Source organism: Pteropus medius, unplaced genomic scaffold (assembly GCF_902729225.1).
Source record: "Pteropus medius unplaced genomic scaffold, Ma_sr-lr_union100, whole genome shotgun sequence".
Lineage (NCBI taxonomy): Eukaryota > Metazoa > Chordata > Mammalia > Chiroptera > Pteropodidae > Pteropus > Pteropus medius.
The window spans coordinates 3,840,120-3,863,267 of NW_024347867.1; the positions used below are offsets into that span (position 1 = coordinate 3,840,120).

Sequence of the window (23,148 nt, forward strand, 5' to 3'; positions counted from 1 at the left end):
CCACAAATGTGGAAATTGGATACACACGTATTTATTATCTCTGTGGGAAACTGACATTTAGACCAGATCAAGATCCACTCTGATTTCACTCTTAACTACTTCTGCTTCCTGTTCTTTATGCATACTTTTTAATATGCTTTTAGTGTCTGGGTCCCTTCTTCTAGTAATCTTATCAATTTCCTTTTCAATATAAATTGTCTAATTGATTAACATGTTATCATTACTGTTTAGTTTATAGTTAAATAAAAAAGATGGCAAATAGTGACAATTGATTTCTCTCTCTATCTAGCTGGGAACCTACTATTAGTCCCTCTTAACAATATCCTCAGGAACCTGTCTGGTCTGTTCTTTCAGTATAGCCATTCTGTCTGATGCCAGGTTACACTAGATAAAAATACATAACCTTGCTAAAACCTAACTGTGGATTTGTAAATCTGAAAATCTCCTGAGCTCTCATCTTTGCTGAGCAATCCTTTTACTTATATTTGTTGAGCTATCTTTTCTCATTCCTCTGGCTGCAGATCTAAACCTTACCATACTTCATGGTCTCCATTCTGAACCACAATCTTTGCACTTCCATTAGATGACTGCCTTCAATTTACAGTGAAATTTAGCCAGACATGATTTTCCTGTATTTCCTCTGGTTTCCCACCTAATATCTATGAATTTACCCATCTTTCTCTCTGTCCATCTCTTTTAGCAAAGCAGTATAGGTATAGACACTTTTAAGGCTAATATTTGATCTATGCTTTTAATCTCAGTCCTTTAATCTACAATTTTGTTACTTCTATTTCTTACATCTCTTGGCTCTATAGAACCTTTCTCTATTGATTTCGTCCTCTCATCTTAGAAATACAGCATGTGTAGATTTCCAGCCATGGATTGAAAATACGGTTTCAAAATACAGTTTCAAAATCTGCATATAAGTGGACTGGCATTGTTCAAACCCATGTTGTTCATGGGTCAACTGTATGCTCCAATCTCCTTATCTTAAAGAAATCTTTTTCTGCCTTCCAGACTACCACATTATTTTTTTTTTCTACATCATCAAGAGCATCCTACACACATTGTCTTTGCTTCAACCTAGTTAGTTTGGCTTTCACTCCTACCATGCCATATAAACTTTCTTCAAGAGGTCAGCAGTTACTTGTTAATTTTTAGATCCATTGGCCAGTTTCAGTCCTTACCCTGTTTGCCTTCAGTGCAGTAATTAATTATTGATTAGCCTTGAAATATTTTTAATTCATGGTTTTCATTGACAACCTCTTTTGGTTTTCTTTTCATGACTCCGACCAATTTTCCTTCCCTTTTTTTTGTTGTTGTTCTTTTCATCTGCCTATTCTCTACAGATATTTATCCCCAAGGTCCTTTACTTGATTGTCTTCCCTTGTTTGGTGTGCTATCCTGGTCTCTCTCATCTTCCCTGGTTTTGAATCTCCCTTATATGCTAATGACGTCCACATTTTTTCTGAGTTTGACTTTCTCTTTCACACTTCTATCTGGATTTCCCAGTGGCACCTCAAGTCCAAAATCATCTTACTGAAATCACCAAACTTTGTTTTCCTCTTTTAGTACTCTTATATATTTTTAAATGACATCCTTATCTACTTTGTCTCCCACGCTGGGAATCAAGAGTCGTACTTTTCTCTTTTTTCCTTTCCACCATTTATTTCCAGATGTAAGTAATACTAAAGTCTGTCCATTCTGTCTCCTAAAATGCTCACCATAATATCTTTCTGTCTTTACTGCTGTTGTCTTAATTTAAGCTCTTATTGTCTCTTGCTTAAACTGTTGCTGCAGAACTTTCCCAGTGTTCAGCTTCTAGTCTCTTCCATCTCCACTGTGCTAAAATTATCTTTCTAAAACCATCTTTCATAATGCCTTGTTTTAAAAAACTTTGATTGCCATTGCCCTTTGGAAAATGTTCCGGGTCCTTAGCATGGCATGACAGGCCTGCCCCTCATTGACCTTACACTCTTCTCTTATGCACTTCACATGTACCCTCTGCCTCATCCACACAGTCTTTTGAAATACCCTTAACATCTTATCTTCTCTGGCAGCTCCACGCCGTGTTACCTTACCTAGTCTTCCTATGCTTAAATGTCTTTCCTTTACAATTCCTGCCCAAGTCATTCATTCAACAAACATTTAAGTGCCTTTTGTGAGCCAGAGTGGGCTCGTAGTCATCATTTAAAACCTAGCTCAGATTTCACCATTTCTTGAAACTATCTTGGATTTGCCCACACAACATGTAATATATTGTAGTAAAGTATGCTTTTTTCTTTATGTAGTTTTGAAATTGATATTAATTTAGGGCTCTATGTCATAAAAATATTATCGTGAAGGATTAACTGAGTGAAGAAAGAAACATTGTGGCTAGATCCAGAAAGACTGAGGTCTTTGAAAGAAGTAAAGAATACTTACAATGAATAGGCTAAAGTGAAAAGGAAGAGAATTAGTTACTAAAGCTCAGGAATGGCAGAAGCGTGAGTTTCTGCCCACGTCCTCTTCTGTCTTCCTCAGGATCACTGTCAGATGCTATCATTGGTGTCTCTTAAGTAACTGTTTTCCACTGGTTAGCTTTCTACCATGTGGGTTTAGCCTAAACCTCCTTTTTTTAGTTATCTTTAGTATAATCTCTATTTTTCTCAAACAACAACTTCTCATATAATCAGAAAGATTTTTCCATGTGTAATGGCTCCCAAATAGGCCCATTTGTCCCCATTCCTCCCCCCCACCCCCGCTTCACACATACTGTTTTAACTTTGGTATGTTTTTTCTTTTCCAATTCTAATAATTGTTTTTTTGTGCAGTTACCTAGTCTTACAAATTTGTGTATCCTTCTTTTCTATGATGAGCCTGATTTTTTTCTAACCCATTAATAAATTTGTTTTGATCTTGGATTCTACCATTGATTGGGTGACTAATGCCATCATAGATACCAGTTTTGTTTTTTACCTAAAAAGTTCATTTTTATTTAAAAAATTGTGTCTCTCAATTATATCGAGCTTTTTTTAAAATACAATTGCTCCATTCATGTCTGTTACATGGTATTTCAAATAATGCCACTAAGATTTATTAGTGAGCAACTGAAGTTTTTATCTTTTAACAATCTTTGTAATATTTCAAATTAGTGATTTTCTTTTTTCAATAAATACTATATTTCATGTAACATATGTTCATTGAAAGCTATTACTACGGTGAAATGTTTATGCAGTGACACACGTGCTTTATTTTTACTTGAAAACATGTTCTTTCACTTCCTTCATTATTAGTTTGAATTCTTAGTAATTGAAGATCATATCCTGTATTTTAAGCAGCTGCTGAGAAAACTCGTAGAATGTTATTCTTGACTAGCAACTGTATTTTTTCTTTTATTGACAATTGATAAAAGACATAATTTCCTTTAGTTCTTAGGTAATAATTAAAAGGATTAATTATAAATCCCCATATTAAAAGATTAATATGCTCTTCTAATTCTGATAACTTAAGCTTTTAAAAATCCAGTATTCCACACTCATTTAGCACCTGTCTATTGCTAGATTTTGCCTATTTTTACACATTGATTACAAATGCAGAGTATCTAACATAACAGTTTAACCCTTAGGGTTTACTCTTTTGTTAGGATTATAGCAATGATTATACTAATTTTTATAAAACATCCATTATTTAGAGGAAGAGATAATGAGAATGTTAAACACAGAGTGAGTGCTTAATATAGTTTGATAGAAAACATACTATATTATTATAATCTTATTTTCTTATTTTTAATCTTATTTTAATCAAGTATTCATATGGTAATTTCATTATGGTTTTTAAGTCTTCGAGATCTTCAAGTTTATTATCTAGGCTTTGAAATTACTAATATAAAGTTAATAGAGTGTCCTATTCTCTAAACCCCACTGGTAAGCACTTTGAAAAAGCAGTGTGCACAACCTAAACGAGAAATCAGTAAAGCTTCTCCCTATATTTTATTTTTTATATATAGTGAACTAAATGCAATATTTTACCAGCTATTTGATGTGTGTTTAAACAATGTCAAAATAGGTTTAAAAAAGACATATCCAAATACAAATAGTTTTTCATTTTATAGTATAGATTATAATTAGTAGACAAATTAACCATTACGCTTGATAATAACAGTAAGAAATAGCTTTGTCAAAATGTAAAGAATCCATGCCATCAAATACATGATCACATTTTTTTTGTTATAAAGCTTAAATTTAGTTTACCATTGTTTGTTGTCATTTGCTTACGTAAATCCCATTGGCTGTATTGGTTCTTCGAGAAACTTCTAAAGAAACTTATGCCTTTCAGAAGAAATATGTAACTTTTTATCTTTTTCCAGGATATGGAAAAATGAAATAGATAATACAAAGACTTTCAGAGTTTTACCTCATCCTGCTTTTGTTTACACGGCTAAATTCCATCCAGCTGTAAAAGAACTGGTGGTTACAGGGTGCTATGATTCTGTGATACGCATATGGAAAGTTGATATGAGAGAGGATCCTGCCGTATTGGTCCGACAGTTTGACACTCACAGGAGTTTCATCAACTCCCTCTGTTTCGATATTGAAGGTATGTCGGAGAATATATCCCAAATGAAGCTGAATCGCATGAAGGATATTTAAAAATTTTTTTATCTCACTAGAATAATAAATATTTAAGCTTGAGAGGGATTTTATGTATTGATAGTTGGTTGTGCATAGTTAGGTTTTTGCATATTTTGCAGATTATATGGGAGACCCGAGCATAGTTTTGGCACTGAAGAAGTTGTTTGTAATTTTAAGGTCATAAAATTCCTAAACATTTAGATTCAACTAATCTTTGCTGTAACAACCAATCATTTTCCAAGTTTCATAAATATATTTCACTGGATTGGTGATTATCTCTTGAGTAGATTTTTTTTTTTTTTAAAGAGCCTTTTAGGTTAAAGGGTAAAATTAAGGAAGATGAAGGGAATATCTCAAAAGAATATTGAAAAAATATATTTTAAATGTAGCAGCAGGATTGTTTTTTTGAAAGTATAGAAACATATAGAAAGGAAATTTGCAGTTAAAGGTATATCTATATAGATAATATGGATGATGTTTTAAAGACATCAAATATAGATTTTAACAGCTCAAAGACTAAAGAAATTTATTATATCTATTAGTCACCTTTTACATTATTTCAAACACTAGATATTTAGGCTGTAGCTATAATGAATCAGCATGTGATCTAGATCAAAATGATAATTACTGCCAGTGTACTCACTTCAACTATAAAGATGTTAACATATTGGAACACATTAAGGAAAGGTCAGCCAATGATAGAAAGGTATTTGACAGCTCTGTCATAATAGATATAGCTCAGAGTATGAAAGAGAGATGAAGAATTTCTTCAGATATTTGGCTAAGATATCCATATGTCAAAAAAGGGGAAATCAGTCTTGTTGCTCCAGTGGGTAGAGATAGGGCCAAAGCTGCAGAAGACAGATTGTCTTTGCTCAGAATTAGAGAAAACATCTTAATACAGAGAGCAATTTATCAGTTGAATAAACTGGTTTTTAAAATATTAAATTCACAGTTGCTGAATGAGTATCTGTTCATACTGGGATGTAAGATATTTCTGAGTTAAACTTGATGGTCCTGAAGTCCCATTCAATTGTAAGATGGTTTGACATTAAGAATTGATGTTAACTGGAACACCTGTTATTTACTATTTTATTCTGATCATTGAGTTCTTGCTGGATCTCAGGCATTATGCTAACAGTATATATCAGAATAGAAGAGTTTTTCCAGTAATATAAAACATTATATACGTTAATAAAAGTGAGCATATGGATACATATTGGATAATTCAGATAATTTATTTGGCTTTGGGATTTGAGCCATATACATGTGCACCAAGTTGCTCATTTTTATTTATTTATTTATGTTTGTATTAAAATCAGGCAAGTCGCAGAGGGAAATTAGTCATGAAAAATAATTCAAAAGAGTAAAGAATTTATTTAAAGATAATTGGGATTTGATTGGGAGTTATGTTTTTTTTTTTTTTTTTTGGCTCTTTTAAACTGAAATACCTTTTAATAGCCCTAGAATTCTTTGACTGTTTGACTGGGATGTGTTTTCCCACTTTTATATTATTTGTTTTTACCTCTCTGTAACAAAGGTGAGTAATTTTATTTACTTAAACAGGTCATCACATGTATTCAGGAGACTGCACTGGGGTGATCGTTGTGTGGAATACCTACGCCAAAGTTAATGATGTGCAACATTCAGTCCGCCATTGGAGTGTTGATAAGGTATAAAATTGTATTTCATATTTTGGGATTTAATTAAATTGGAAAAAACATTGAACCACATGACCTTTAAATAAGATGTCAGGACGTTTGTTCTTTCTCTTCAAAAATATTAAGTTTTTTCTTAGTCTCTGAAAAGTCAATTATCATTCATCAATTATCATGTCTTTCTGATGGCTGATTGATGATAAAGTGACTTAGTAAATTTTTTTTTTTACTTTGGCCAGGCTCTCCTTTAATTTTGGGGGTTCTTAATTTGCATTATGGAATTCAGTGATCTATTAATGAAATTTATGCTAAAATGTGATTTATATTACCATCTGTAAATAATAACATATTTTCTGTATTTATATTTTTTTCTCGATCCAATAATATCACTCTAAAAACAGTGTGTTCACTGTTTTGTTAAACCATGCCAACTTTCAAAATTATGTAATGAGATTGTGTAATGATGAGGGATTCTCTTATTTCATCATAATAATTGTTTCATTTTTTCCTTTTTACCTTTTGACCACCTTCACCCATTTCTGCTATTTGTTTCATTTGAAATGTGCTAAATAGGCAGAAACAAGTGGATAATCTCTTTCATTTTTGGAGTAGAGTGTTTTTAAGGTGGCTTGTGTATTAAAATATTATATACAAAATCAATCATTAAACCTGAGTTTGTTTTATGTAAATTGATATAGTTTTTGTCTTACAGGCTGTACCTTTGTTCTTTAATTTTTTATTTGTAATAGAGTATAACAATTGTCCTTGTTTGGAAAAAAAGACACTGTAAATTAAAAATAATTTCCACAAACTTTAGTTAAATCTGTTGAGTCTATCAGATCTGTTTAAAAACAGTACATTCAATTTTTAGTCATTCTCATCTGTCTATCAGATTAATGAATGATGGCTTGGGATTCATGTTGTAGCCTAATTTCACATACTTTGAAAATAATTTTCTGATTACTTACATATCAGAGGGATTGGCAGGTCCCCAAAGGCGTTTTAGTCATTTGAATCTACAGTACAGTGTCTGTTATTTGTGTTAAAATCGTGTGTTTCTTTACCCCAGTAAAGAAAGGCAAATTTATCTTGAAAGTCTGCAGCCTGGTGGTTACCTGAGACAGTCAAAAATGAAAATTTAGGAAATGAGCTGGAATGTCTTTTTAGTACCTGATACCCTAAGACAAACTGGAGATTGTGATTTCTTACTGGTTTTCTTCAACCAGCAGTGTGAGAAATGCTGTTTTATTCATCTGTCCTTGAGGTGAAGTGTCCCTGTGATGTTGTTGTTGCACACACTCCTTGATACAGAACATAGGCTTCAAAATTAGGGCTTTTCTAGTTTGAGCATGAATATGATAAAGAAAAATATGGAGAAAATCATTAATAGATGTTGCAGATACTAAGTCTGCCAGCACTTTTCTCAAATTAGTATGTAACATTTAACTTACTAGGTTTTTTTTTTTTTTCATATTTACATCTGTGTGTTACTGCAGTTGCTCAAACCCCCAACGGTGCATCCCACCCTCAAATGGTCGTTGTTCAGCTCAGTAAAACCCTGTCTGTGGTGTCAGTGTTTGAGTTTTTCTGTAACTTTTAAGAAATAGCTGACAGCAAATCTTAGTGTCCAACAGCTGTAGCCAGGGCTTAGCTGCTGATGTTGGGACTGTAGCCGTGTGTACCCTACCTTTGCTGGTGCCAACCCACATCCAAAGAGTAGACCCTACAGAAGAAGGGAGCAACAAATAATAAGGGATCCTTGAGTGAGAAGGGTAATTCATGATTCTGCCTGCAGGTTAAAGTGTACTTCTCTTTGACTCCGAACTCTAAGTAGTTTTGCATTTGTAATATATTTTTTTCTCTTAGTAATACTATCAAGAAGGACCTTTGGTAATTTTTCTAATTAATGCAAAGCTTGTTTAGGCAGATTTCTCCTTCAGCGTTTATGTCTTTCTTGACATCATTTATCAGGTGTCTTCTATAGCTGCCTTAAATAACTATATATATATAAAAAAAAAAACACCTAAAATAACATCTAAATTAAATGCTTGCAGAATTATCTGCTGATAATATACCTTTTTCAGTGTATGAAGAAATAATCTGAGACAAATAGAACTTGAAAATTAATTCTATACTTACTTTTGAATTTATAAAAAACTGAAGCTTTCTCGTATGATGATAAACAGAAAATGCTGAGATAGAAGATGCATTTGCAGGAAGTGCTTTTTGTTTGGAAATATACTACAGAAACACATACTACTGTGGTGTTACATAACAACCAAAGATACATTTCATCAGCTTTATTTTCAACCTTAAACTGAAATTACTGGGGATCCTTTGAAACAATTTTAAAGCATCCTGATTAGTGCAATTGAAAATGATACCTTAAAATTAATTTTGTTCTTTTGTACCCTAAAAAGGACTTAATGTTACAGTGGTAATATTTTTAATATTTTTTTTTATCATTTTAGGAGATTAAAGACAGTGAGTTTAAGGGGATTCCAATAAGTTATTTGGAGGTTCATCCCAGTGGAAAACGTTTGTTAATTCATACCAAAGACAGTACTTTGAGAATTATGGATCTCCGAATGTAAGTATATTTCACTATTGACAGGTTAAGCACTCATAGAATAAGTAATAAATTAATTCATATTTATAAAATGAAGCTGTGGTTCTTACCTGGAGGATTTTGTCCTTCAGGAGACATCTGGTAGCGTCTGGAGACATTTTTGAATGTTGCTTTTACTATCTAGTGGGTAGAGACTAGAGATATACTGCTAAACATCATATAGTTCATAAGACCGCCTCCCACAATGAGGAATTATCTGGCTCAAAATGGGAATAGTTATGAGGCTGAAATCTACACAGTTGCTCTTTATTTTCACAATTAAAAAAATCTATCATGGAATATCTTTTATCTCTATGATACTGGTATAGCATATTATTATGATTTAATATCATAACTGAATGAGAGGGCTTTCGAATAACACATCCTTGTTTCTCTTTTTTGTTTTATTTCTGAATAAAGCAAATGAAGAAAAATATCCTTAACGTAAAAGGCAGAAGCAGAGTTCTGGACTTCTGCCATGCTTTTGTTTTGGTGTGGAGTTCTGGCAAAACAAATGAGAGGAAGCTGTGTTATTAGATTTCATTATTGTATTTAGAAAGGCATATGTGGTGATTTATATTAGTTTATTCTGCAGTTCTCTTTTTAGGACTAACCATTAAGCCCTTAAATATTTATGTAGAACTGGTCAAGACCCTGGCATGGGTGCTGTGGGAGAATGATAAGCAGAAGTAGCTTATCAGGAGTTTATAATCCAGTTGTACTGCCTCCAAAACAACACAAAAACATTTAATTAGGCTGAATTGTAAGATCTCTTTGGACTGGAATCTGCTTATTCCTTTTTTCTATGCATAGCATCCATACTATGCCTTGCAGATAGCTAGTACTTAGTATGTATTTTTAATGAATATAAATTTATAATAAAAAAATTATATAATTCATGGCAACAAAGGTGAAAGCTATAATATAGTCTTCTCTTAAAGGCTCAATGGAGAGGTTGTCCTTTGAGCTCAATCTTGAAGGATGGGTAGAATTTAGATAAGATGGAGTGTTTTCAGTAGAGTAGAAAAGCCTGGAATAATGTAAGTTGTGTTCTAGGCAGAGTGAGGTAGTCTGTATAAGCATAAGTTTCTTGTTAAGGGGTGCTGAGAGAATTTTTTAGAAGTAGAGATTAGAGCCACATTTTAGAAGGCCTAAGGAGTTCGATGATCTCTTTTTAAGCAGTATAGTATTCAGCTTAAGCTCATGCTTGGTCTCTAGAGGCAAACTGCTTAGAATCAGATACTACCTTTTTCACCCCTTACTAGCTGATTAACCTCTCTGTACCTCTCTTTTTTTCTTATCACTCAAATGGAAGAAATAATATACCATACTCATAAGGATTTTTTGGGTAATAAACTAGTTTGCAGAAATGCAGAAATGTTTGACCCTGTAACTTTAGGCCTGGAAATTTATGTTAAGAAAATAACTATAAAACAGTTTTAAAAATTGAACAATAGTATGGTGGTTACTAGAAGGGAAGGCGGTTGGGAGGAAGATGAAGAGGGTATAGGTAGTCAAATGTATGATGACAAGGACAACTAGACTTGGGGTGGTGAGCACACAATGCAGTATACAAATGATGTGTTATAGAATTATGCACTTGAAACATATAATCTTATTAATGTGTTAAGTGTTAATCTTATTAACACTTTTTATAATGTTATTAACCAATGTCACCCCAATAAATTTCAATAAGTAAAATATATAAAATAAATAAAATAAAATATATATACATGCAAATTTCAATATATATATACATATTTGAAAAATCAAATATATATATATGATTTTTCATAGAAATCATGTTCATGGTAGGAGAAAGCTGGAAATGTCCTATGCATGTTGTCCAACAATAGAAAATTTCTTAAGATACATTTAGACAATGATATATGTATACCTAAATTGACAATGCATAATCTATATATTCTGACATGTAGGGCCTTTGTTTGTGATATATTGTTGATTGAAAAAAGCACATTACAGAGCAGTGTATATAATGTCCTCTCTGTAAACCAGGATTGATAGAAGTACCTAACTGGCACATAGTAAGCACTAAAACAGTATTAGCTATTTTTCATAAGCGAAAAAGCCTGGAAGGTTGTCTATTATATTTAATCAATGATTTAATAATATGTTCTAATGTTTCTGCAGGGATCAAGTATTCATTGTGTGATTTAAAAAAAATCATCACACAGGAAAATATATAAAAATTCTGTCCCTTGAGTAACCAACCCAAATGCTACTTCCATAAAATAGTCCCTCTTCATAGCCAGAAATAATCTCTCTAGTCCAAATCTGCAAAATACTCTTTCTTTTCTTCTCTTGTGGCACTTTCTACATTCGCTTCCTATTTTACATTGATGCATTCCTTCTCTCTCCCGCTAAATTATAAGCTCCCTGAGCTCTGGCACTGTCTCTTCTTTATTCTGCATCCATAACAGATTTTCAAAAAAGTTGTTCGTTAAATGCAAATGAAGTATTTAAAAGTTTTTCTACCACCAGTCTTTAAAGACTGTAAGACAGATTACATTTGTAAAATCTTTTCTTGTTTATAGATTAGCATCAAGGAAGTTTGTAGGAGCCGCAAATTATCGGGAGAAGATTCATAGTACTTTGACACCATGTGGGACTTATCTCTTTGCTGGAAGTGAAGATGGCATAGTATATGTTTGGAAACCAGAAACAGGTAAATATTTTGTTGATCTTCAAAAGGAAATTTTTTTGTTTTGTTTTGAAGAAGTATGAAAAATACCATTTTATGGAATAATTTTCAAGGAAATTCTGATTCCAGGTTCTCAATTATGTTTTTTCAAAATAGGAAAAATGATAGTGGAAGTCAGCTACAGTCTAAATTTTTATTCTGTTCCTATTGTTACGATAACATCATGAATTTAAAATTTCACATTATAATTTAAGGTTTATTCTTTCCTTGCCTATAATGAGATATTGTGGGTCTTAGAGAACTATTTCATGAGAACTATCATGCAAAATACAAAATATTATGAGCTGAATTTGGGATATAACTAGTTATACAAATGGTGAAACATCTCTAGTAATTTTTATTAGAAATATTCTCGTCAAAGTTTATGATGTCTAAAACTTAATAGCAATTAAGTTTACCTGAATTACCATAATTCAGTTTTTTTCCAGAAAAATAAACTATTATATTGGGAATTTCATTTGCACTTTACTTTTGCTTTTCAAAAGAAAATTTGAAACTACATTTCAAATTTTAGCAATAAATTTAGAGAATTTAGAGAAATTCACTCTAAAATTCTTTTAATGAATTGTATTTAATTACACCTTGTTTATCCTCTTGATTCTTCCTTCAGGCATTTTCAATAAGTCAGTTCACTTAGGGTTTTTTTGTTTGTTTTTTACTGTGTTTTGATGCTTTAGTATCAATTCAGAAATGTTAGATCTCTTTTCCTCTTCAATAAATCTACATTCTATGCTTTTTGACTTATGCTTTTCATAGGTTCCTTAGACCTCTGTTGTAGACCTCTTTTTAGCTATGAGTAATCAGATGTATCTTTAAAGCAGATGGTACCTGAAACAGCCTCTGGAAGAAAATAGAAAAATTAATTCCCTACCGAAGCTTCCCCAACCAGTTTCTCAGTTTTAGAGTTCTGCAGTTCTTCCTGCAAGTTCTTTCTGGAGTTCTTTGTTAGTTGGCGTTTCTTGGCCCTGTCAGATCTCAATCAGGTACCTCTCTACTTCTTAGCTGTCTTTGTTTTGTATCTTTAAAACCTCATCGAAGAGGTTGGACTGAGAAGTAGAAAGAAGAAGGCTGACAGAATGAAAAATAAAGATAATTATTTAATACAGTAGTACTCGAATATTTATAAGTATTTGAGATTTTTGTGTAAATAACATGAGCGTCATCATTATTTACTATAAACATTTCTAATAAGTTGCAGCATAACCTAATGAGAAATAACTGAGTACAAATTATTGAATATCTTTTCTTATTTAGGAGAACAAGTAGCAATGTATTCTGACCTGCCATTCAAGTCACCCATTCGGGACATTTCTTATCATCCACTTGAAAATATGGTTGCATTTTGTGCATTTGGGCAGAATGAGCCAATTCTTCTGTATATTTATGATTTCCAGGGTAAGTCCACTGCTCGATAAGTAAAGAATATTTAGAGTAACCTTTACATTTAGACTGAACCCAGAATCACGAGCTCTATGGAAACTATCATCCTTCGTATTAACAAAGCTCTCTTGAATATACTGTAAGAGCCAAACAGATTAAGTAGATTATATTGTTATTATATTACAACATTTTGTTTTTTTCATAAGCACTATTATTCTGGAGTTTAAGTATTAGCAACAGTACACATAATAGTTGTGCCCTTATATCGGAATCATAGAATGGTAGTCATCACTTTTTTTGTAAATCAATTTAAGTAAATACACCTAAAAATCCTTTTTGAATGTTAACTAAATTTAAAAGATAAATTATATTTAGGAAATATGGATCTTTAATATTTTCAGTTGAATATTGAGTTAATTTCTTATTCTGTGTTTTTGTTTTTTACTAAAGCACGTAGTTTTCATAAGTTATGGTTTTAAGAGTTTCTTAACATGAAAAGGCAGAAAACTAAATATCAGTAAAAACAAGATCCAGAATTTGAAATCTGATATATTTTTTTACTCTAAAATTTTCTTATTCTATCATTATGAGAAATAAGGAAATAAAGACTGGACACAGTTTTCAGGAATAGTATGGCATTTTTAGAATTATTTGGATTTATGCTGTTTTTCATATATTTCTTTAATATCTGTCCTGAAATTAGGATTTCGTTGTTCTGCATCGTATTGATAATTCTGTCACTCTCGAAATTGCCATTCATGTATATAGGTTACGTTAATGTGGAAGTATTTGGACAAAGTGTTTTAAATTAATGAAATGTGAGTAGTTAAATTTATTGCGTTAATACAGATTGAATTGGTTAATGGTTGTAATGAGTGCTAAGTTATTAGACAATTCTAAACCTGAAGTTCTTGATCATAGTATGGACTTTTGTATGTTTTTTCAGGTGAATTATATTAGAAAATAATGTGTAAATTGAAACTTACCTTATTTTAAAGAACAGAAAAAAAAATAATGAATTTCTCTAACACATGTTAAGATTTATACAACACTATTACTAATGGTAGAATTGTTAGACAACACAGTACCATATACTATTATAAGCAAATGTTAACAAAAATAAACACCGCCTGATTATAGGAAAAGACAGATACGTTTCTCCAATTATCCAATATCCAAAGCTAGTGTCTAGTTAAAGCATGTGTTCGGAAACAGGTCTATCTTTGTATCCATTCTAAATCTTCACATAAAAGAGAAGAATTATACCCTAGGGACTTTATAATTGGAACTGTTATACAGGAAATGGGCAGCACAGTTATTTCCTCAGACTCGAGGTTTCACAACAATCTTCATTCAATTTCTAATTTGCTTTATAGGCTTTTGAAATTTTCACTACAAATGCAAGTTAAAGTTTCACTTTTATCTTTTTTTTTTTTTTTCTGTTATTTTTTGTCATAGAGGGATTTCATCATTGGATTAGACCAGTCAGGCTTGCCCACATGGTTTTTAAACAATAGGATTTAGATTAAGAAGTTTATTCTAGAAGTGTAAGTAGACCGAGCTGTGTTTCAGGAGTCCAAAAACATGGGTTTTAGCCTCAATTTTGTTTCTTTAGTGACCTTACACAAACATCTTGCCTTCTCAAAGCTTTATTTTCTTATTTAGTAAATGGTTCTACTACTACTACTATATCTGTGCTACCTAAGAGTCATTTGTGAAGATTCTATGAGACAGAGACTATGAAAGTACTTTGTAAATTGATAAGCACTAGAATAAAACAAACCAGGGTAAAATTGGTTGTTTTTATGCTCATCCAACCAGTACATACTTGACTTTATGGGAACTGATGTTTTAGTATGCTGATAAGCATCTATATGTGAAAGAGAATTGGAAAATGTTTTTTTCTCTCTTTTTCTTTTAGCAACTTTTTCCTTTTATTTATTTGAGTTTGTACTTCTTGGGGTCAGTTGTATTAGAAAATAAATGCATAAAGTTAAGAACATTGTTATATCCACGCTTTCTTAACATGAAGAGGAAGAATTTCTAAATGTTTTAGGAATATTCACATAATACACATGAAATTAAAATTATTTCATATATTTGTAATCATTTTTTGATATACTGACACACCTTTACAAACAAATGAAAACTTAAACTGTTTCAACACATTTTCCCAACTCTTTACTGTTTATTTTTAAAAAGAGGAAGCTTAGGAAGAAGTTACATAATCTCAAGCAATCCAAGATTTAGCACAATTCTTGTGAATGGTATATATTCATAAGAAAATGAAAAGTTGTTTTAGACTCTAAAGTATTTTACTCATTAAATGCAGGCCAGGATCATCAAGTCAAATAGTCTTTAAATTTTGTATTGAAAATTATATATACTATTGACCTACTATAGTTGTTCCTTTTATTTATTTATTTTAATATGGGAATATTTGCCCCGACTTTCTTGTCTGAAAATAAAGTTTACATGTAGCTTTACATAAATGTTTTAATGGTGTGAAATTTGGAAGATATAGAACACTTATATGATTTTTAAATAGTATTTATCAGATCTACTGAGACGTTTAGGTAATTTTCAAGGAAAATGGAGCAAGCTTCTTTTTTTATAACTTAAGCTGAGAAAGAGACTACAATGGTAACTAAATGTATCATCCATCTTTCAGTTCTAGCAAAACCTGTGAAGAGTCAGCAGGCATCTTTCCCTGTTAAGCATATGTTCAGGTTGTGGTCTTTTGAGTCTTTCATTCTACTGACTTCTTGCTTTTTTTGGTAAGAAACATGATTTTTACTTTCAGAAGGCGGTTTTATTTGCCTGATGTTGAAAAGGTTAATCATCTAGTAATACAAAATTTAGTCACAAGGTACCACAAATAATATACTTTAAGGATTCCCATAATAACAGAATACTAGTCAGAGAAACGGCTTCTACTGAGTTAAATTTATGAAGCTAGACTTTAGCAAAATGTTCTGTTATTAATCAATATTTATCTGCCTCAGTCTCTAGGATCCGGCTCCACATTTAGTCATAATCATAGCTAATACTTACAAAGCACTTTCTATGCCCCTGGTACTCTTTCAAGCACTTTATGCATAGTTAATTTGTCACAATAATCTTGTGAGATAGGTTCTATAATTATTCTGTTTTACAGGGGCCAGGACTTGGATTCATACTGTGTGGACTCAGAGTCCATGATCTTATTTGCAACATAAACTGCCTTTTTAGCAGATTTCCTGAAATATTAGCTTTTGATTGTCTAATAAGCAAACTTTTTTTCCCCTAACATACCATTTACTATATGGAATATATGATTTCTTTGTATTATCTTTAGTTTGTAGGAAGCAGAGATGGAACATAGTCATCTTTTTATTACCAATATAGTACCTAGCTTGAATACTGAAACTTGATGAACATCCTGTAGTGTTTTAAATAGGATCAAGTCCTAATTTGGGAAGGTCTCAGCATTATTTTATAATTTCAGGTAATGAGCCTTATTTTTCACTAGGTGGCAATATCTCCTCTGAATCAGTATTAACTCTGGTGTGCTTTTCAGTCACTGTCTTAGGCAAGACAAATCTTTATTGAGCACCTATAATGTGCCAGGTTGAATACGAAACCCAGGAATCAACACTCAGATTATCTTGCTCTTTTCCAATACAAAGGATTGGAAAACAAGATGTTTTCTAAGTAGTTGATTAAACCTCTGAGGGAACTTTAGTTAAACTGAAAAGCATTCTCTACCACTGACACTAAATTATTTTATCTATAAACTTCATATTCACTAATAACCACCTGTCATTGTCGATAGCTTTATTTTTTCACACGGTGACATTCTTTACCAGAATTCAGGGCAATGTATAGGTTCCTATAAAAATTTTGTTATATAACTTACTCTTTGACCAAAGTTCATGGTGTTTTTAAGGACTGTGTCTAACACAATACCTAGTGTATTACTGATGTGCAATAATTGTTTAAAATAAGAGTTACAAATCCTGTAAAATAGCATTTTCTCCTTAAATTTTATAAAAATACAGAGTGAAAGCCATGATCAATAGTAGATTCGGGGCTAATAATAATAGTGGTAGTAGTAGCTGATATCTATCAAGAATTTATTATATGTTCCCTACTCTTATGAGCAATCCTTCCCAAACCTCATGAGGTAGATACTATCGTTACCCTCATTTGCACATGGTGAAACTGAGGCATAGGGAGAATGAAGTAATTTGCCTAAGTCCACACAGTTGGTGAGTGGTCAAGCTTCCTGTCTCTAGAGCCCATTAAGCTGTCTGTCACAGCTACTTATTTAGTCTTTGCATTTCCTGTATCATGAAATAAATTAAGAATTTAGCCAAATGTTCCTGTGGTGAAATGTGTTGTTTTTAATTTTAATCTTTAGGAGAACCCCTTAAGATTACAAAGAACTTTGCTTATCTAATATTAGTATTACTGCTTTACAGATTTGCAGTATGATTATAATGCATTTAGCCATTATATTCTTTATGTAGTCTAAAATATAAATTTTTTTATTATGTAGTATTAAATTTTAATGTAACTACTTTTATAATATTTTTGCACTAAGATAATGTCTAGTCGAAATAAATTTGATATCCATAGTTTTATGTATAACTTAATGGTGCTCTTGAAGTACTAATGATGATTGAGAAGCAAACTCAGATTATAATCTCATATGTGTAAGATTATGCAGTAACAAATATAACTGATTGTAGGTCAGAATTTTAAATATCTGTTATTAGCCTAGTAGGAGAAAAAAGAAAGAAAATGACACTTTATACAACATGCTGAAACTACCTATTTCTTGGTCATATCCTGAAACATCTATTTTAATATTCTTCAGTAATGGATAGTTTGAGTTGAAAGTTTATGTCATTCGAGGATTCAAAACATATGGAAAACTTAGTCAGCTTAGTGGCATTGAGCATAAAGCAGAGCCCTGAGTTCTTCATGGAGGGACTTTTTTATGCCTACACTGCTGCTTTTTAAACTGCACCGAGGAAGCAGAATGGCGTAGGGCAAAATAGACATCAGTGTGGTAGGAAAGGCTGGGGTAGGAGTTAGGGCACTGCGGTTCTAGACAAAATGCCATCACTTTCTCTTTGAGCCTGATCACATAACTTTGTGTTTCTGTATCTGTTTTTACACCTATAAAATTTAAATAATACTTGTTTTATTTTTTCTCAATGTTTTGTCAAAGGATAAAATATAAAGCAAGAGATGAAGCTGAGGTATGTTAGAATTCATGAGTCAGGCTGCAGCAGAGAAATCCTAGCTATTTTCTGTAGCGGTATACGTGTCACACACTTTCAGTTGAATAGCATGATGTGAAGTAATTGGTTGGTAATGGAATAGGAAATGAACAAAAGGATAATAATAATATGTACTTCAGGATATTATGAAATAATTTACTATATTTTGTTGTTCAACTGATGTGTGTGCCAAATGATGGCAGCTGCTCTCCCATTTGGTAAAAAAAAAAACCACTTTTAGTTCTCATAGTTCTGGAGGCCGGAAAGTCCAAGATCAAGGCACCACCAGACTTAATGTCCAGTGAGAGTCTGCTTTCTGGTTCATAGGCGGCACCTTCTAGCCATAACTTTACATGGTGGAAAGGGCAAGGGGGCCCTCCGGGGCCTCTTTGATAAGGGCACCTATCCAAGTCCTGAGAGCTCTGCTCTCATGATCGAATCACCTCCCAGAGGACCCACTTCCTAATACTGTCACCGTGGGGGTTAGAGTTTTAACACATGAATCTTATGGGAACACAAACATTCAGACTACGGAAATTCTCTACACATAGCAAAGTTAGAGGAAGAGAAGAAGGATGCTGCATAATTGCTGAATGCTTGGAAATTAGAGAAATAGACCGACCAGCTTAAATAACTGTATTATAATTAGAAGTAGAATGGTTTATAAGTAAAAGATTTAGATATCCAGTAAAATAACTATACACAGTAGCAGGGCTATATATAATAGGTCTTGAACAAAGGAATTACATTTTAAACTAAAAGGAAATCTTATTATTAATATAGTGTAAGAGGAAGAATATTGTTGTGTTTTTAGTTGTACTTTATTATAGTCAATAACATAAGTACACGTAGATATTAATAATAACACACCTTGTATTCAATCCAGATGCAAAGGGTACTGGATTAAAATATCTTATTTCTTTCATTCTTCCTCCTATAAAGGTGAAAATATCCTGCGAAACCACATTATTTTTTATAATTGTTTACGGCAAGAAGATACACAGAAGCAATGAAATTACGTAAAGGATTATCAGTTATGAAAACATTAAAATAAATTTTGTAATTCTGTAAAATAGAGAATCCCAAATTATACTGATTGGAGGTAATTTTAGAAGTACTTTGTTGGATAGTAACATTCCTTCAAGCAACTGTAGTTTCAGCTTCTGTGGTTTCAACACCATGTCCACTTCTCTGCTTTGCCACTTTAGACATAGCAGAAATTTCTTATCTCCAAAAATTCAAACCCCAGGAGGTGGTCAGTATCTTTATAATCTCAGAGCCCACTTGATTGCCCTCCTCAAAAGTGGGGATGTGTTAAAATTGTGAGTTTTAAACATATTGGGTTAAATTAGAGCTAGGTTTTAAATGTAAAGTTAAATTACACAAAGAAGAGAAAATGGTAAAGTGAAGCAATACAGTTATATAATTGCAACATCATACTCCGACCATGGCCTATGTAAACATGTTTTAGAAACCTTTGAAAAGTTAGACACACAGAGCTCGAAGGAATTTCAGAAATCATTTATTATGGCCTGTTTTACAGTGACATAATCTGTATGGTTTTATATGAATGAATGCATATATTTGTGGAAGGGAGGGGAGGGGAAAGAATGAACAGAAGCAAGCAGCTTTTTTTTCTGAGAAAATAGGTCTTTGTGGATATTTCTACAGATTTTTTTTCTATGGCTATTTTCACAGAACAAGAGGCGCTAAAAATAAAGTAGGGTGTTAATTTGACGCCTTGAAATCCAGTCACATGGCTTTTGTATAGAAAATTCCCTTTAGTCAACAGAAACAAGTATTTATAATTTCAGCTTAATGACTGGAAAAAATAAAGAAACAAATATTTAGGCAAAGCTTTTTGTTATTTTTTACTAGTTAAAAATTACTTTGTAAAAAAAGAAAAATAAATTACACTTAGCATGACATGGTACTTAGAAAATACAATTTGGCAAAAAGAATAGGATGAATACCAAAATCTCACTGTTCTGTGTAACTGTTGCTTATATCGGCATAGCACGTATCACATGTGTTTCTATGCCATGCTCATTTCACTCAGAGCCTAAAGTGAAATCGTGGTTGGCTAATATATATGTGGCAAATGCAAAAACAAAGAGAGCTAGAAAATGCCATTGAATAGTTAAACTCAGGTTTACTTTCATAGCAGCAAAAATCAGTGAAATGTTAAAAGGAAATTTTTGAAAAGCAAATAAAGCAAAGATCATGGAACATGTGTCGATTCATTCTTCCCTGACTCATTGACTAATGTTAAACCTTCCAAATTCAAATCTTTACATCACTTTTATACCTTTAAAGTTTCTCTTGTTCTTTAAACTATCATTGAATATTTGAGAATAAAATAAATGTTCTGAGTGTTAGGAAAAGAAGTCCAAAATATATACTGAAAATTAGTAGTCACCCCACAGAAATCTAAGTGTAGAAACAGCTACACTTCCATCTAAGAACAGTAGTTGGTGTTAAGGATTGTACATCTCTGAAAAGGTGATTATAAGCAGGTCTTCTGCCTCAATAATGTTCCCTGGTACTTAACCACCACCGAGGTCTGCAAGCACTGGTTATTATTGAGCTAGTTTTCATTTGGAGTGTGTGAATGAAGTAGTACATGAATGTAAAGATACAAAGACCTAAAGTTTTTTATATGTGCTATTTCAAATTCATGGTTGAGATATTCATTATATTATTTTATAAACATTTTTCTTCCAATATATTATGAGCAATTTTCCTTATAATAATTATATACTTGTATATAATTTTAGTGGCTGTGTATCCTTTCATTAAATGAATATATCACAATTGATATAAATAACTATTATTAAATAATTCTGTTATATGTTTTTCAATATTTTAAAAAATACTTCAGTACATACCTGCCCTTATTCAATTTATTCCTTAGGAAAAAATATTTTAAGGTACAATGGATCAGTTAAACAGATTTAAAGCTTCACCTTCTAATTTACATTTTTTCTTACTATTTCTTTCTCAAATTATTAGTGAGGTTAAGTATATTTTTTTATTAGCCACGCAGATCTTTTATGAATTTTTTGTAATTGTCCTTTGCCCATTTTTCCGTTGGATTATTAATTTTTTAATTGATTTTATAGAGACTCTGTGTATTAAGTATATTAGACCCATTTATCATTAGTTTTTCATTTGCTTTTTTTGTGTGCAGCTTTTTTGAGGTATAATTGACATATAATGAACTACAAACTTTTGTGTATATTTAAAACTTATGCTCTGCTAAGCCTAGACATATTTATATACTCGTGACACCATCATCACCTCGATCAAGATAATGAATAACATATACGTCACCCCCAAAAGTTACTTTCTGATCTCTTCCTATCTACTCCTTCCACCAGGCTATCACTGCGAATTGGTTCACATTTTCTAGAATTGTATATAAGTAAAACAGTATATACCATTTACTATTTTTTGTCTGTCTTCTTTCACTCATAATTTGAGATTCATCTATGTTTTAAAATTTATCAATAGTTCATCTTTTTTATTTATGACTATTGTTTCATTGTATGGATATATCACAGTTTGTTTATCCTTTTACTGTTGATGGGCATTTTGGGTTGTATCCAGTTTTTAACTATTACAAATAAAGCTTCAATAAATATTCACATGCAGTTCTTTGTTGGACATACACTTTTATTTCTCTTGAATAAACTGCTAAGGGTAGAAATTCTCGATCGTATTGCTGATGTATATTGAATTTCTTAAAAAACTGCCAGACTGTTTTCTAGAGTGGTCATGCCATTTAACATCCCCTCAGCAGTTTACAAATATTTCAGTATATCCATATTCTGGGTAAATTTGAAATGGACAGTCTTTTTAATTTTAGCCATTCTAACAGATATGCAGTCTTATTTCATTGTGGGTTTAATTTGCTTATCTTTAATGACTAATGATATTGAGAACCTTTTCATATGCTTATTTGCCATCTATATATCTTCTTCAGTGAATTGTCTGTTCAAATCTTTACCCATTTTTAAAATTGGTTTGTTTGTTTTGTGATTATTGATTTTTGAGAGTGAGGTTTTCAATATACAAGTGACACTGATTTGCAAATATTTCCACCAGTCTTGAGCTTGTCTTCTAATTGTCTTAACAGTTTTGAAGAGATGTTTGAAATTTTAATGAAGTCCAAAATTACCAATTTTTTTCTTTTATGGATTTTGGTATTGTATCTAAGAAATCTTTGCCTAATCCAAGCTCACAGTAATGTTCTCCTTTGTTTTCTTTGAGAAGTTTTATGGTTTTAGTTTTTACATTTAGATCTGTCATTCATTTCGAGTTACTTTTGTGAACATCACGTAAAGAAGAGGTTGGTTGATTTTCTCACATATGGATACCCAGTTGTTCCAGCACTGTTTGTTGAAAAGACTTCTTTCTCTCCTAGATTGCCTTTATACTTGGTCTGTACATGCTGGGCTCTCTATTCCATTTTCTCCATCTATTTGTTTATGCCAATAACAAGTTATCTTGATTACTGTAGCGTTATAATAAGACTTGCAGTCAGGTTGTATAAGTCCCCTTTGTTCTTTTCAAAATTGTTTTCGCTCTTCTGGGTCCTTCGCATTTTCATGTGGATTTTTAGAATTTGACAATCACTCCAAAGATGACCTGCTGGAATTTCATGTGAGATTCCATTGAATACAGATGCTTTGGGGAGAATTGACATCTTAATATTGACTACTACAACCATGAACACAGTATTTCTCTTTATTTAGGTTCTTCAGTTTTTAAAATCCTTTGATAACTAATCTGATGAGTTATAAATCTGATTTTTAAAAACATTTACATTCCCACACTTATATTTCTATATGTAACTTCACAGAATCTCTGAAGGCTGTTTTGATTCCATGTTATG

At 32.0% G+C, this 23,148-nt stretch overlaps 1 protein-coding gene across 10 annotated transcripts in view; it reads left to right on the forward strand.

The window, feature by feature from the left end:
* Positions 1-23,148, forward strand: part of AHI1 (Abelson helper integration site 1) — a 164,430-nt gene that overhangs the window by 38,695 nt on the left and 102,587 nt on the right. For all 10 annotated transcript variants that reach the window (XM_039879009.1, XM_039879014.1, XM_039879018.1 and 7 more), the window contains 5 exons: positions 4,349-4,578; positions 6,180-6,286; positions 8,743-8,861; positions 11,435-11,565; positions 12,856-12,996. In XM_039879009.1, coding sequence (XP_039734943.1) covers positions 4,349-4,578; positions 6,180-6,286; positions 8,743-8,861; positions 11,435-11,565; positions 12,856-12,996 — 728 coding nt within the window. The remainder of the gene's footprint in view (positions 1-4,348; positions 4,579-6,179; positions 6,287-8,742; positions 8,862-11,434; positions 11,566-12,855; positions 12,997-23,148) is intronic.